Source organism: Typopeltis vanoorti, chromosome 23 (genome assembly GCF_054136105.1).
Source record: "Typopeltis vanoorti isolate ZY-2024b chromosome 23, IOZ_Tvanoo_1.0, whole genome shotgun sequence".
NCBI classification, from domain to species: Eukaryota; Metazoa; Arthropoda; class Arachnida; order Uropygi; family Thelyphonidae; genus Typopeltis; species Typopeltis vanoorti.
In genome coordinates this window covers 13,912,122-13,926,921 of record NC_143571.1, presented here as the reverse complement: position 1 = coordinate 13,926,921, position 14,800 = coordinate 13,912,122, and the positions used below count along the sequence as shown (strand labels likewise).

General features: G+C 35.4%; 1 protein-coding gene across 5 annotated transcripts in view; it reads left to right on the top strand.

Moving 5' to 3' along the window:
- The window catches only part of zfh1 (Zn finger homeodomain 1), a 432,332-nt gene that overhangs the window by 92,933 nt on the left and 324,599 nt on the right, over nt 1–14,800 (top strand). For all 5 annotated transcript variants that reach the window (XM_090413020.1, XM_090413016.1, XM_090413024.1 and 2 more), the window contains exon 2: nt 9,326–9,388. In XM_090413020.1, the coding sequence (XP_090269146.1) occupies nt 9,326–9,388 (63 nt within the window). The remainder of the gene's footprint in view (nt 1–9,325; nt 9,389–14,800) is intronic.

Sequence of the window (14,800 nt, the reverse complement as noted above, 5' to 3'; positions counted from 1 at the left end):
ACTTTTTTTTTTATAAAAAAAATTATTATTATTCATTTTTTTTTTTTTTTTGTCTTTCTCGTTGACCAATCAGGATTCAGTTTGTTACGTAGTGTGATTTTCAGACGGTATTTTATCCGTAGCCCCTTTCCATTAGGGGAAATGAAACAGCTACTCCCACTCAAAATATTTACATTCAGTATTTTTGATTTTTTTTTTTAACGTACTTTCCGTAAACAAAATAGACTTATCAAGTCTCCACACTCCCCCGTCTGGTATTGTGAAATAAACTGCTTGTCTGTGTGGTTCCTTCACGCCAAATAACTTTCGAACAGTGCATCAATCTTCATGAACCTTTATATGAATATCATGCCACTAGAGGTCACTTAATGCCGTATTTTATAAATCACAAAATAGTGGCATAAGGATGCTGTATGCAGGGCCGTTCTGTTCAGATCTGAAATTCCGTATACACACAGAATACGTCATGATATCGGTATTTGGTCATTATTTTTCGGGCCTATGCGAGTTAGGAAATATTAGTGTTCAAAAACCAATCGAACTCAGAATAATATCGAAGTAAAAAAACGCAAATAAAAAAAGAAAAAAAGTGTTTCTAATGTAATAATTTTAGTTAACACAATTGCCATTGCATTAAGTTTTTCCCGTAACAACTAAGCCTTAAACATGTAATTTTTATCGTCTTTTTTTTTACATGTCGTTGTAAATTAACCTTAATGGAACACTGTATTTATGTGCATCTTTAAATGTAGTGTTTTTTTTTTTTTTTAATCCTCCCTACTCTTTTAACTCTGTACTATGTAACAAAAGCGGTATCTTTAGTAAAGAAATATCACAGGCATCTAACGCTAAAGTAACACTAATTGTAGAATGGACAGATTTAACGTTTCTGAGAATAAACAGAGATGGACTTAATGCACTAAGGTAAGAATTAAGATTTATGGCTTTGTGTGATTCCATTCCTTTGGTGTCCTACGCTAAAGAAAATTGTGAATTTACACTCTTTTAAGAGAACTTAATTAATTAATTCCTAATTATGAATAATATAATTATGTAATTAATTTTTTTCCCCATTTCGTTCCTTGCAATTTAAGTAAGCAACAGAAACACAGTTGAGCATCTTGCTAATGACTCAGTCAGGAATGGTATCTTATTGCGGTGAAAAAAAAAGTCGTATAATTGCTCAAATTAAATATTAAATATCATTATTAATTTCTATTAAATAATGTTGCATTTAGATAACACTTGCCGGGAAATATACCTGTACTAGCTCATCTCTCTCTTTGTCTGCCTTCTTTTCCATAATTATACCGGGCTCACTTTCTACTCTATTATTTGTTAATTTTCTCACTAATAAGAGAGGTGTAGAGGAAGCCAGTGGTATATACGTTTATCGCTCGCTCTATCCTGTTGCCATAATCAGGATATATGGGTTAACTTCCCTTCCCCTGCATGCCAGATCTCATCTTTCTGCAATTAGCACTGTGCATTTTATCTACGGTTTCTGTTTCGCATTTTTTGTGTAATTCCTTTCGGATTAATGACATAAATCATTCATCCCTAGATTAGATTAGCTGTACAAAAACGGAAGTTAATGATGCTGATGGGTGAGGAGATTTCTGACCTCCTCGATATGTTTATGAGAGGGTGTTTTTTTTTTAATTTTTTTTTTTTAACTCGCTCATAGTGGCTCAGTTCGGGTTTCCATATTTTTAGCCATATAAACCAGCTGTAGTAAAAGAGAATGAAGGCAAATGCATTCCTGTTTTGTTTCATTAATGAATGATAAAGGAGTGCGTGTGTGTGTGTGTGTGCTTCGCGTAACGGTTAGCGTCATTATGTGAAACACAAAATATCTCCTTCACTAAGTAGGGAAAAAAAAATATCGTTAAGGGAGGAAAAGAAAAAAAAAATGAAAAAATAATTTTGTTAATTTTTCTTAAAATCGTGTATTTTATTTGCCGTTGATTTTCTTGTGTCGGTGATGACTTTCTTGAAGTGATTAAAAAGGTTTCTTGACTGCAGATGGATAAAAGAATTAATGTTTCTTTGATATCTTCCGATTATTGTTCTTATGTTAGATATTTGATACATTCGATGTGGATATTCTTTTCTCTTTTATTCCTTCAGGTGATTTTTATTTGAAAGATTACATGGACCAGGAGATGAATAAATAATTTTTGCCGTAACTCGAAATTTAATAACAAAATGGATTTAATGACTAGGTGGGAGTTTTTAATGGCTGGGTACAGCTATCAGTCATTATTTATTATTTAACTGCAGTTCTCTCTCTCTCTCTCTCTCTCTCTCTCTCGTTCAAACAAGTACGATCATTTTCATCTACCATTCTTCGTCAAAATAAAGAATGAAAACGAAATTCTGAAAAAAAAAAAAAGCTCTCTATATATGCACTTTTCATATAATTTTCTCGGTGAAGTCTGTTTAGTGAATTCCATGTTCAAACACAGGCTACTCTGTGTTTGAACATGTCTATAAAAAGTGGTTCACCTTTGAAGTAGTTTTCTGTCTGAAGAAGACCGAATTGGGAAAAAGTAAAGTTTATGTATATTAATGAATAAACACTCTGCATATGCATAAACGGACATTGCGCATGTGTAATTAATCTGAATAAAATAATGCAATTACAAACAAGCATGAAAGAAGAATAGCGGAACAAAAGAAGAATGGTTGAGTGCGCAGTGAATATCTCGAAAACTGGTGTTGGCGTATAGTCGAAAAATTACACTGTTGGAAGATATATGGTCTTATTCAATTATTTGTACATTTTTTTTTTTTTAAACGCGATTACTCTTGAAGTATAATTTGCACTTTATTATGGAGTTTTCATCTTAGCAGCGGTCAGTGTGGGTTGTTTGAAAATATTTTGATAGTATGTCGATCTTTAAAAGCAGGTTTCGTTTGATTCAGTAAATACAGAGGAGCCCTTTAAGTTAAGTTATCAAAGTGTTTCGTCTTTAGCTTCATGTAAATTATCTTTTGATAGTTTTTTTTAATTTATTATATTTATTTATTTTTATTCTTTTTACAAAATGTAAACCATGAAATCCGAGTGGCAAAGATAGATTAATAGATCTTTTTGGAAAACAGATTTGACGGTTTTGAACCTGCTTGACAGAAAAAAAAAAAAAAAAAAAAAAAAAAAAAATGGTGGACTTTATTTTCTCTCATTTAAATTTAATTAATTTTTATGACGTGATGAGATTTTCTTTCATTCCTCTTCAGTTTTCCTAAGAAAAACCATGCAACGAATTATTCAAAAATCCATATAGTTTATAAAATAAACTAACAATAAACATAATGTTTTACATCTCCGAAATGAAGCCGATTGGCTCTTTATTTTAAATAAACTATGTGTTCTCAGTCCAGTTTACGTTTTGCCATGGAATGACGTGTCATCAAACTTTATATAAAAACACTTCTGTTGCTACCAAAACAAAAACAATTCTTATTGGAGATCTCGTAGCATGACGTAATTTAAAACTATCCACACAGGAACACTTTTCAGTAATAAAAGTCCCACACGTGTACATTATTTTTTTAACTTCATTCTATCTTTCAAATCAAATTAATTTACAAACTTCATTAATTGCTTTTGGTTTAAAAGTGTGCGTTGCTTACCTGCACTTACAAAAGACTCTTAACGAAGGGGGATTTTAATGTGTCCCCTATCTCTTTAGATTTTGCTTCCCTCAACAAGTCTCCTAATGGGAGCTGCTGACATTCTACGAAGGGAGGGGGGGGGGAGGTTCAGAATAAGGGGAGAGTGTCAGCAGTTCGCACTGATGACGTACTTAAAGGGACAATGCACTCATTCTGTTATCTTTGGTTGTTCCTCCAGACTAAGCCTTTATTATTATAGCACCATATGTTGCTTGCAAGTAAATCGCCGCACTGTAAAACCTTGTTACCTGAAACCGTCGTAATTTTTCACCATTTGCTTTGATATTCTGTCGGTTGCAGACATCTTATTTATTTATTTAATTTTTTTTTTTTTTATGATTATAGACTGGCTGGAATTTGAAGTGTTCTGTCTTCGAATTTGATGTTCTATAGGAGAGAGAGAGGGGGGGGGGAGAGGTAGATTGTTTCATAATTTGGCATGAGACTTTTTAATTTCTGTGAAGGTGGAATAAAAAAAATAATAGAAAAACAAGAGCCGTGGCACTATCCGGTTTAAAATGAATACGAAATAATCACACACAGAAGAGAGAGGTTATAAATTTATGTTTATTTTCCAGACGGAAGCTCTTGAGATATCAGTGTGTAGTATACTTGGGAAAGACCACCTAGATGTGAATGATGAGTGTGAGATGTAGCTCCCACGCTCCACAAAGGAAAGGCCGGACCCCCTATAGTACAGGTGATAGATAGATGATAGTTCACGATATGATACCACCAATTTGCTTATGGAAGCTTGAAGTGGCCACAACCATGTTTGGGCTCAAGATCAGAGTCCGAGCTTTCTCTCCGTCCCTCTTTATAACTTCTCTCACATTTGTAGGTGTGTGTCATCAGGCCAGGTGGTTTTTGCATGGGCTTAAGATTCTACAGAGCGGTGCCAGGATCCCGCATTGCCTGATAGGACTTTATTATAATTTTAATGAAGTTATTTGCCGTCCAAAAATATCAGAATCCTGCAACATTAATTTTCTGGTAACGTCACTCATTTGTAATATAAAAATGGCGTTCGAGGACATGACGTCTATCACCTCGAGATACGCCATGATGTCGTCCAGTTAGCAAAAGTAAACATTTTAAAGTGATTCTCAAAAAACCTGTAAATAGTAAAACAGATCAAACCTTATATTATACTTTTTTTTGAGGAATCCCAACTAGATTGGTCGAAGAAATTCAAATAACAGTATGTTGGGAGAAAGAGATTACTTAAAAAAAAAAACATCAAATGGGTCGAGAGGTGTTGCAATAGGGTTCAAATAGTCCAGATCTTTCCCTGTGCCGCCTCACTATTATAGGTTCTTTGAAAACAGGACCCCCGCAGCATTCCCAGTTGGGTGCTAAAGTGGAGCAGTGTAGGGCGGTTCAATCAGCAAAAGGAATTTTTTTTTTCCAGCAAAGTATTCGCCTAGTAAATTAATGCTTGAATTAGTGCTTGAATCCAGTATATTTCCTATCATTATCCTTAGGTGGGTTTCTGTTGAACCACCGATATATACAGGGTGGTCCATAAGTAACGAAGGGGTTTAAACATTTGATAACTTTATTTATTTATTAATTGTTTATTTTATTATTATTTTTTTGCCATAAAGAAATACAGAACCTGGAGATTTTTTATTAGTTACGAAAAAACACATCACGTAAATGTCTTCCATTTTTGGCATCACGAAGACAGACCCTTTCTCCTGCATGTTCCATGATAGCTGTTAATGTTTCTGGCTGCAGCGCCCTAATTTTTTTCTGCACGAATGTTCTCCTTCAGCTGTTAGACTATCTGGGGCTTGTTCACATACACCTTTTCCTTCAGGTAGTCCCCATAAGGAAGAAGTAGGGAATCGTCAACTCTGGAGAACGAGATGGGCAATTAATTGTAGATCTTTGCGAAATTATTCGCTCGCCAAAATTTCCAAAATAAAATAAAATAAATGTATTATCTCTTCCTGACTTACGGGCCACCCGATGTTATTTTTTCAAAACGTTTCCAATTGAAAGTTTATTATTAATCGAATTAGCAATATTAAGACTTGAAATCTCACAGGTTATGAATGTTTCCAGTTCCCCTTCATTTCTGGTTTCTGTTTATTTGTTTCTAGTTGCTATTTATTCCTATCACTGTTATAAATATATAACGAACTCGGAGATTGAAAGCGTGCTCCGCATAAATGTGATGTCATTTGGATTCGCACGCACAACTTTTGGAAATACTGGTCAATATTTGACCACTGACTTACTCAGGGTTTGTCTATTTCATTCTTGACTACGTAGCTTATTATTACCATGGGAAACATAGAAACTTTGCTGTATAACCGTCTCTTAAACGAACAAATGAAACTATTGGATTACATATAGAAAGAATTTTGAACATATCTAAAATAAAGTCGCACATTTTTAAATACTTTTCGTGATGGATTATTGATGTTTGTTCTGAGAATCGGATGTAAACGAAGCAAGTTGGATTTATGCTATATGAATATTGAAGTACGCTTTATTTGCCTGATATCTATTCGATTAATTTTAGTTGCGCTTCTTCGATTAGTAATAGCACAGTTATCACTATTTCGTGGATGGTGATATGTGAATGTCACCACCCACGAAAGGTTATAAGCCTATAGTATATTTTTTAGTGTCGTGAGTGGAGTTTGGATAGGTAATCCTGATATCTTCTACAGACCAAACATACTTTTAAGCCACTTCAAATGAATAATAAGATCCATTTGCTACGTAAAAACATTCCTTACGATTTGAACCAACAGGCTTGGTAGCAAAAGCAGTATCTACAGTATTTTTATATGATAAGTAAAACATTCTACACTTTTTACAAACTTACAACCATCATACTTTAAAATGTCTTTAAAAGGATAGCTACTCCTTTTAAACCTCTCCTTATCGGGCTCTTAGCAAATAAAGAAAATTGTCCCCAAAATTCTACGGAGTTCTGATGTGCCAATTGCTAGAAAAACATTGGACGTATTGTGTATCGGACTTAGCCGTTTTACCTCCACGCTTCACTCGAGAAGAGGGGGAAGGGTATGCACCCTTCCCCTACGTTTCTTGCCAAATACTTCATTTAAACAATATCTGAAATGTTCCGAGTGTGCTCCATGGAGCATTTTTGGATATCAAGAGAGGTCTGGAAAATATAGGTACTTCACTGATAGGTCATTAGCTGTCACTTCTCGGTAACGAGGTCATCAAGGCTTTTCGATTTCATTTCTTGGAACTACTTCCTGCTATGTCGTAGCTTAAAGGTCGAGTACCTTGTCGATAAGCTATGCTCCGGTTATTGGACCACCATTGTACAACTTTGTGCAATATTATCAAAAGTTTTTTTTCTTTATTCTTCTGTATTAGTTCACTTTGCTTTCTTTGTTCACTGATTAAAAGCACATATCCTGAAAGCGTATATTTAGTCGATTTTCTGTATTTTAATTTGTATTTTTTTTCCCCCTTGGTTTGCAAAGCATCAAGAAATAGCAGAAGTTTTTTTATATTATTTAATTTCTTTTTCTCTCTTTCTCTACCCCTCATCGTTAGTTGAAAAAGGTGTGTTTTATCTCTACATCTGCTCGAATACTTTCAACAGGCGGGGTTGCTACTTTTAATAGAATGCGTGTGTGCCTCTTACTGTCATCTCCCCAACAAAGTTTTTTTGTTCCCTTTTTTTCTCCTCCTCCCCCCTTTTTTTTAAAGAAATTGCCCGCTTTGTTTATTCAATCAAACGAAACTAGTTTATACCCAATTCATAATATCAAAAAATTAAAAATTTCGTCAACAAAATAATAGCAATGACCTTGACAGTTTGTAAGGACAACTGAGGTTCTTGCATTAATAAATGAAATAAGTGCTTAATATGATTCACACCTGATTTTTAGGACTGGGAACTGATGATGTAGGACACTTTTTAACTGATTTATATTTTACAAAAATATATCAGAAATGTGTAGTTGAAAAATCTATAAGATTTTGCTTGGTTATAAATTAATAATAATCTTTTTTTTTTTAACTCGTATTTTAACTCTTCACAGTTTGCATATAGATTACCTAACACCATTAGCGAGTACATTGGATAATATTGGAAGTTTTTTTTTTTTTAACTTGGTTAGACTATAATAAATTTAGTTTAATCCTTTATCCAAGTGTAAGCAAACAAAGTTTGCGCCTGAAGTATCTTCAGGACTGAGGCAACTCGCGGTAAAGGTGGACCAAGCTCTCATCACTACTTGTCTTAGTATCTCCCATAATGCAAAGCACATTTGATAATAATTTAAATAATAGGAGTGATTATTTATCTGAATTTTAATGTCGAAATACTTTATCTTGTATTAAAATGAAGGATATTATGGATATAACCGTATTTTATAGCCAAACCTTTTGCCTCTAAATTTCAGTAATTCTTTATTTTTTTTTATCGATTTTCGTTTTTTTTTTATAATTTTTTATTGTTCTTTTGAAAAAGCATTTAAATTATACATTTAAAAAATATAAAAAGGAATAAGATATAAAATTGAAAACCAAACTAAAAAAAGACTGTCCTATCTTGATACACTAGGACAATGTGTGCTAACCACTACAGACTATTGTCAACCAAGTCTCCTGTTTGCTGTTGAGTTTGGCTTCAAGTTTGACTGGTACATGGATAACCAGTGGAACAAAAAAATAAAGAAATAAATTAATATAAAATAAAATGTTAAGTCCATTCATTGTGGAATCCTTTCACGATAAAATAACGCCATTCTTGGTACACTATGGAAAAAATATTTAATAAAAAATTTATAAAAAATTTATAAAAAATATTTATAAAAAATATTTACTCTTTCAATAATATCTTCTTTTTTTTTTTCATATACCCTACACTTGTTGCTGTAATCTAATATTTACAGTAACGGACTAAAGATCCTGTGGTCAAACAATCCCTGTTTTCCTGACGTTGTATTGTCTGCTTAACTTATATACAATAGTATTTATCTCACTTCTCCCCCCCCCCTTTTTTTTTTATTCGGTGTTTCTTATGAATGAAGTAACCGATGTCATTGTATAGTTTACTATTTCTAAAAAAAAAAAAAAATTGTAAGCTATACAGTAGAAATAGTAAGTACAAAAAACTATAAAGAAAAAATAAACTCTGATCTCTTACTTTATTAACTGAGTCAGGAAATAGTATGAAATCGTACCAGCATCAACTCTCAATCTATACTCGTATATCTAAAAAAGTAATCTGAACTGCAGGATACAAGAATTGGTTTTAACTTAATGAGATTGACTATTCTTTTCATTAATTTTGCCGAACTAAATCTGATTTGCCCATTCTTATATTCGCATTGTGCAATGAAAAAAAAAAATTAATAAATAAATAAAAATAAGTAAATAAATAATGTCTAGCGTATATATATATATGGTATTCTCTCCTTGTCTCTCTCTATCTATCTATCTCTCGTATAGCGTGAGCTGTGCCATTACTTACTTAAATCACTTTGTTTTTTATCTTCTTGCTATACATTTATGTTGGGATAAATTTATGAAACTGATAAAAAGCTCTCAACTAATGAATCATCTGTATATATATTCTTCGTATCAAAGATTTTTTTTAAACCACTTTTGTTTTTCTTTTTTTTCTCTCTCTATCTTGTAGGTGCTCAGACGATTGATCCTAGAGCTGCTTGTGAGAAGCAAGATCACAATAGTTCCTGTTCAGGTAAATAAGTACTAAGATTTATTATTTCACGATCAACGCCGACAACGTACGGGATTATTAAAGGCGTCCTTTCTTTTTTTCTTTTTTTTTTTTTTTTTTTAGCGGTAGCGATCACGCGAATCGATTTATGGTAATTTAATTAGACAAAAAACAAACAAGAGATTTTCCAAATGTAGTAGTTAGTGAGTAGGGATGAAACGCATGCTGCTTGGGAGAAGATGCTGCAGTTTCCATAGGCAACGACAGTGAAATTCCATCTGTGGGGGGGGGGGGCGGAAGAAAGGGAAATAGAAACAGCTTCACCTTTACCGAATTCTTGTTTTTTAATCCATGGAAGGGCTGTCATTCACTGCGTTGAATCATTTGAATTGGGGGAAGTGAAGTTAACGATTTATATAGCTAGGAGGAAAAGTGAGGACAGGAAGAGTTTGCAGGGCTTGTGGGAACCAAGCAGGTGGGAGTCGGGTTCACGACTTCCTGTTAAAACGGAAAGTGACACCTCTGTTCTCCACTTCCTTATTATCGATTGTTCTCGAGTGTTTGATTAATGTGCCAAATAGAAAGGCCGCCAGAGACAGCAAGCCAATGCACTTAACTCCCCGAGAGGGCTAGGTGTGTGATTGATTGCCGCACTCCGTGTACCTGGAGCGCTGTCATATCAGCCGAGAGCTCCCTCTCACCTCCACAGGCAGGAAGGAATCCGTTTTCAGTTCCATACCGAAGCATTAATCCTCTTCACAGGAGATAGTTGATTTATCTGGGACAGTAGTCTGTTCCACCTGACGGCCATCCATAAGGGATGAATATGGGAAACGAGGAGTGAGGGGGGGGGAGCCACCGAGAGAAACGCTCTTTTGTACCTCGTGACGCTAATAGACGGTTCCTGTGCTGCAAGGTACCTTGGTTGAGGCTACACGACTGCCGAGAAGCTGATCGACCGTACTCAGAAGCACGATAATTCCGATAATTTATGTGCTTGCAATTTTCTCCTTTATTTTGTCAAAACTGGATTTTTTTTCTCTCCTCTTTTCCCCCCTTCGTCTTCTTCCTAGTGTTTCGTTTTATCAGCAGAACAGATGACTAAAAACTCTTCTTAAGTACGCGCTGGAGAAGGGTTATATAAGGCGTGCCGATAAGAATAGCAAGGAAAGGAAGAAGAAAATTGCTTGTGTGCACATTCAAGCCTACGTTGTATGCCTAGGTGTTGAATTGTGTTAATGCGTGTGGGTGGATTTTTTTTTTTTTTTTTTCTCCATCGTAACTCAATGCGCTTTTCTGTAAAAGTATTTGATTACGTTATGATCGCGTTGATTTTCCACTACAAAGCTTTGGCGCTGAAATAGCTTATTTAAAGTTACTAAATCGAACTTTGGTTTTTATCGTTTGGCAGTTTTGAAACGTACAATAATACAGAATGGCAAAAACGAACCAAAAACTAACCGTTTGGGGGCGCTCTTCATTCGTTCCTCATTCTCGAATGTATTTCCATTTGGATAATAAACAACTAATTAGTAACAGCTGTCCTTTCCCCAAGTTCAGATACCTATTAAATCACATGACATGCTTGTTATGGTACATTTAATGGATCTCTATGTATGATAATATACGAGGTGCTAGGATAGACTCTTCGAGTTCATTATCAACAATGATAATAAAACGACACACGCCAATTAATATTGTCAGCATATTTCAAGATTCTTAATGCGATGCAAAAGTCACCGAAATGTCTGAATCTTTATTGAACGAAAGATGTCATCAAAATTAATATTCAGAATATTGAGCGGTGTTTAAAGAGTGGCATATTAAAGAACATGACCGGAGGCACGTCCATCCCATTACTGTAATGTAAATATTCATCTTCTGTAATATTACCTTCGAGCTTAGTTTCGATGTTGTACGATGAAAGAAAAAGAGATCCATTCTAATTTATAATAATAGCCGATGTGAGGAATTGCATGTTGTTTACAATCAGAATAAACATCACGTTTCAGTGATAAAACCGTCTACTTCAAAAACAGGAAACGTACCACCTGACATTAGAGAAATTAGCAATTAACTTCCTCGCAATAGAAGAAGTAGCAAATACATTGATTGGCTATTAATACTCGTGCAACTGCGAAGTACGGTAGGAAAACGATTTAAAAAAAGTCACAGTCATAATATCTAAGCAATAACTAAAGAACGTAAGAGCACTGATGAAAATATCCGCGGCAGAATCTTTTGTACAGAAATGAAAACATATGCGAGTTATTTTGCATTATCCAATCTCCATCATATACGAACCTCCTGATTCTAGCAGTTGTTCATTGCTCAATGCATCTGGATTAGAAATATGTTGAACTGGCTTGCATTGGCCATGTCGTATTCATCAGAATATATCGAGGCTGGTTTGAAATCACAGCACCATCCATTAGGAGGCGAGAGGATGTTTCGACATTTGGGTTTCGGCTGGAAAGATCTGGATTTGAATCCCGTATAGGATGAGAAGTTTGCATTTGAAGGTGAGTGGGCTGGTTTCATAACAGAGAACGTGGTCATTCTGTCAAACAGACAAACTAGTAGAAGAACGCACAATTTATTGACATAATATACCGTTTCCAGTCTTAGTTGCTTCGACCATGATTCTAACCAAGGAAGTCCGGCTATTGAAATCGTTTCCCTTTCATGGTGATTTTCAGTTGGGAAAGAGAAAGCAGTCGCAGAGAGAAAAATCTAGGCGAGTAAGGTAGCGTAGGAGGGGCAACCTGGACATTGCGAACCACGTAAGGCGAAGAACCATCGTGTCTGGCCACTTCCGACAAACTTACATCTATGGACGTCTGTGGAGAACTGTTCCACAGACAGTCTGATTTTTGATCTGACCTTTGTATCTGACCTTCATACCTGACTAGCCTCACCGCGCTTTGTTCAACTGAGTGGACCGTCCATAATAAAAACAAGATCTGATTTTTCCCTTTAAGTCGTTTCCGACCTTAGGCAACTCTGTGGGCATTGCCCACAAAGCATTCCTGGTGATATTTTTACAGGGTAGTTCACCATTGCTTTCCCCAACCCATCAATTTTTTTCCGGATTCAGGACCTGCATATGGCTGGGACATATTCATGACTGTAACCCATGTGTGTTCACGGGGCCGGTTTGCCTGTTTTGGGGGACGAAAAACCTGAGTTTCCGGGTGAAAAAACCCTACACCCGTATGAGACCGGCTAACTCACCTTTCATCGAAAGAGACCAGATAAAAGTTCCTCACCTCACCGACGGGAATCGAACCCAGGTCTTTCCGACCAAAGGACTTCGTCTATACTGACTGAGCTACGGTGGTGTGCAATCTTATAAACAAGATTGCCCTTTAAATTAGTTCACTGACGACCAAGTCAAGATGCCACTTTCTTTTCCGGTAAGCACATTTAAGAAGTGTGACTCATCTTCGTAAGAACGTAAAACTGCTCTAAACAGAAATCACGATTGCAATTGCGTTCAGATATTAAAATATTAATCTATCCGTTAATTCTGAAAAAAGTGACTGTTTTTAGTTTACTCTCCAACAGAAATCTATCGTCAAACCACATTCATGTCTTACACTTGTTGTGAGCTTCACTCAGATTTTTTCACCAGAATTTTTCTCCTATGTACACGATGTATACCAAAGAGTTATATAATTACCGTATCGACAAGACCTTTCCATTTTTTATTTTTCTTTGGTTATTCCAAATATACAGCTTCCGTATCTCATTCGTTATCGACGATGCCCTTTGGTTGGAAAGATCTGGGTTCAAATTCCGTTTAAGATGCGAAGAATCCTTATGAGGCCTTTTCACCGGCTAACTTACGAAAGTAAGTTAGCCGGTCTCACGCGCATGCGGAAGGGCTTCCTCTCCCGGAAACTCAAGATTTTTATCCCGCTAAACATTCAAATTGGTTAGAAAAAAACACACGCGATATACAAACATAAAAGATTGCAGGAATAAATATTAATATTCCTGTTCTGTCGAATCTGATTTCGAAAGCCTTCGTACTACCATTTAGGTTTGCGTGAAAGAGATAGGCGGATCCAAAATATAAGCGCTGTCAATGGATTCGTTTACGTCCCTCAGAATACGTCACCGAATTCGAATCAACAGGAATGAATATAGTACCGCAATTCGACCCGTGCATTGTTGAAAAAAAAAAAAAAAAACTATCTTTGTGGCAGTGACGTTGAGTAGGGTAAAGATGGGACTATCAAATGAATCCCGCTGGGCGAGCTAAGGAGTACACAATCTTACAAGCCTACTTTATAGGTCCAAACGTGGAACTTTTGCAAGTCACCTCGTGTGTGTTCATTAATCAGGACGATGGTCGCAAATGGGATTCAAACTCACAGGCTGCTGGTTGCAGAGAGAGAGAAAGTTATAGTCACCTTCGTGTGAGACAGCTGCTCTCTTCCTTCTAGATCCCAATGACCTTCTGTGGTTGACTATAAATCCAACGTACAGTTTCGCCGATGACGTTGCGCTCATTTCTCGTTTGAGAAAAGGGAATGCGTTGTAGTCATCTTACTTAATTGACAAGCCTTGCATTCATAAATCAACAAAACTTCCGAAATATGTGTCAACCCTAAATTCTGATCTCTCAAACATTCTCCAGTAGGATTCTGATAGCACTTTTTTATTCCAATGCTGGTAGAAGTCAATTCTGTTTAAGTTAATGACCCACCTCTCACCAATTTCTTCATGTTTTGCAGATATTTTAATGGTCACTGTTCATCAGAATTGGCACAGGTAACCCCCCCCCCTCCACACACATACATCTCGCTCACCTCTAAATGCGCTAAAACGCGTTCAGCTGCTTCTCAACAGAATGCAAAGAATATAATCTACAGGTATTCTGATCTCAGTTAAGAATTTTTTTCTTTGTTCTCCTCTATTTATCGATGATATTCTAATTTACAGCTTGAGCAACCTCTCGTGTGCGATTACCATAAAAATATTTATGAAACTGGTTATGTTTTCTGTATTTTTTTTTTTTTTTTTTTTCTGGATGAGCATAAAATAAAACAAAAAATCATAAGACTAGCAAAGGTAGAGAATTTATTGTCTTTGCTAGTTAAGTTAGTTAAAATAAAAATAAACTGGTGGACTGTCCGTGTTCTCTCATCTATTGATGTTGATATTTAAATAATAAAAAACTAATTAATTGTTCGAATTAACATAACATTTTATTAAATACGTCATCAATTCATACATTTTAATTACTTGTGAGAGTTTTTACAATTACATTTCCCCGTTTAGAATAAAGCAATATTTATTTGAAATGATTCTAATCATACCTGATTAGGATGAAAACCCGTTTTTTTTTTAACCTCCGCTAGATGGATTTCTTCACACTTGCTCTTTTCCGCTTTTGTTTATGTGCTGAATGTAGAGATACAATAT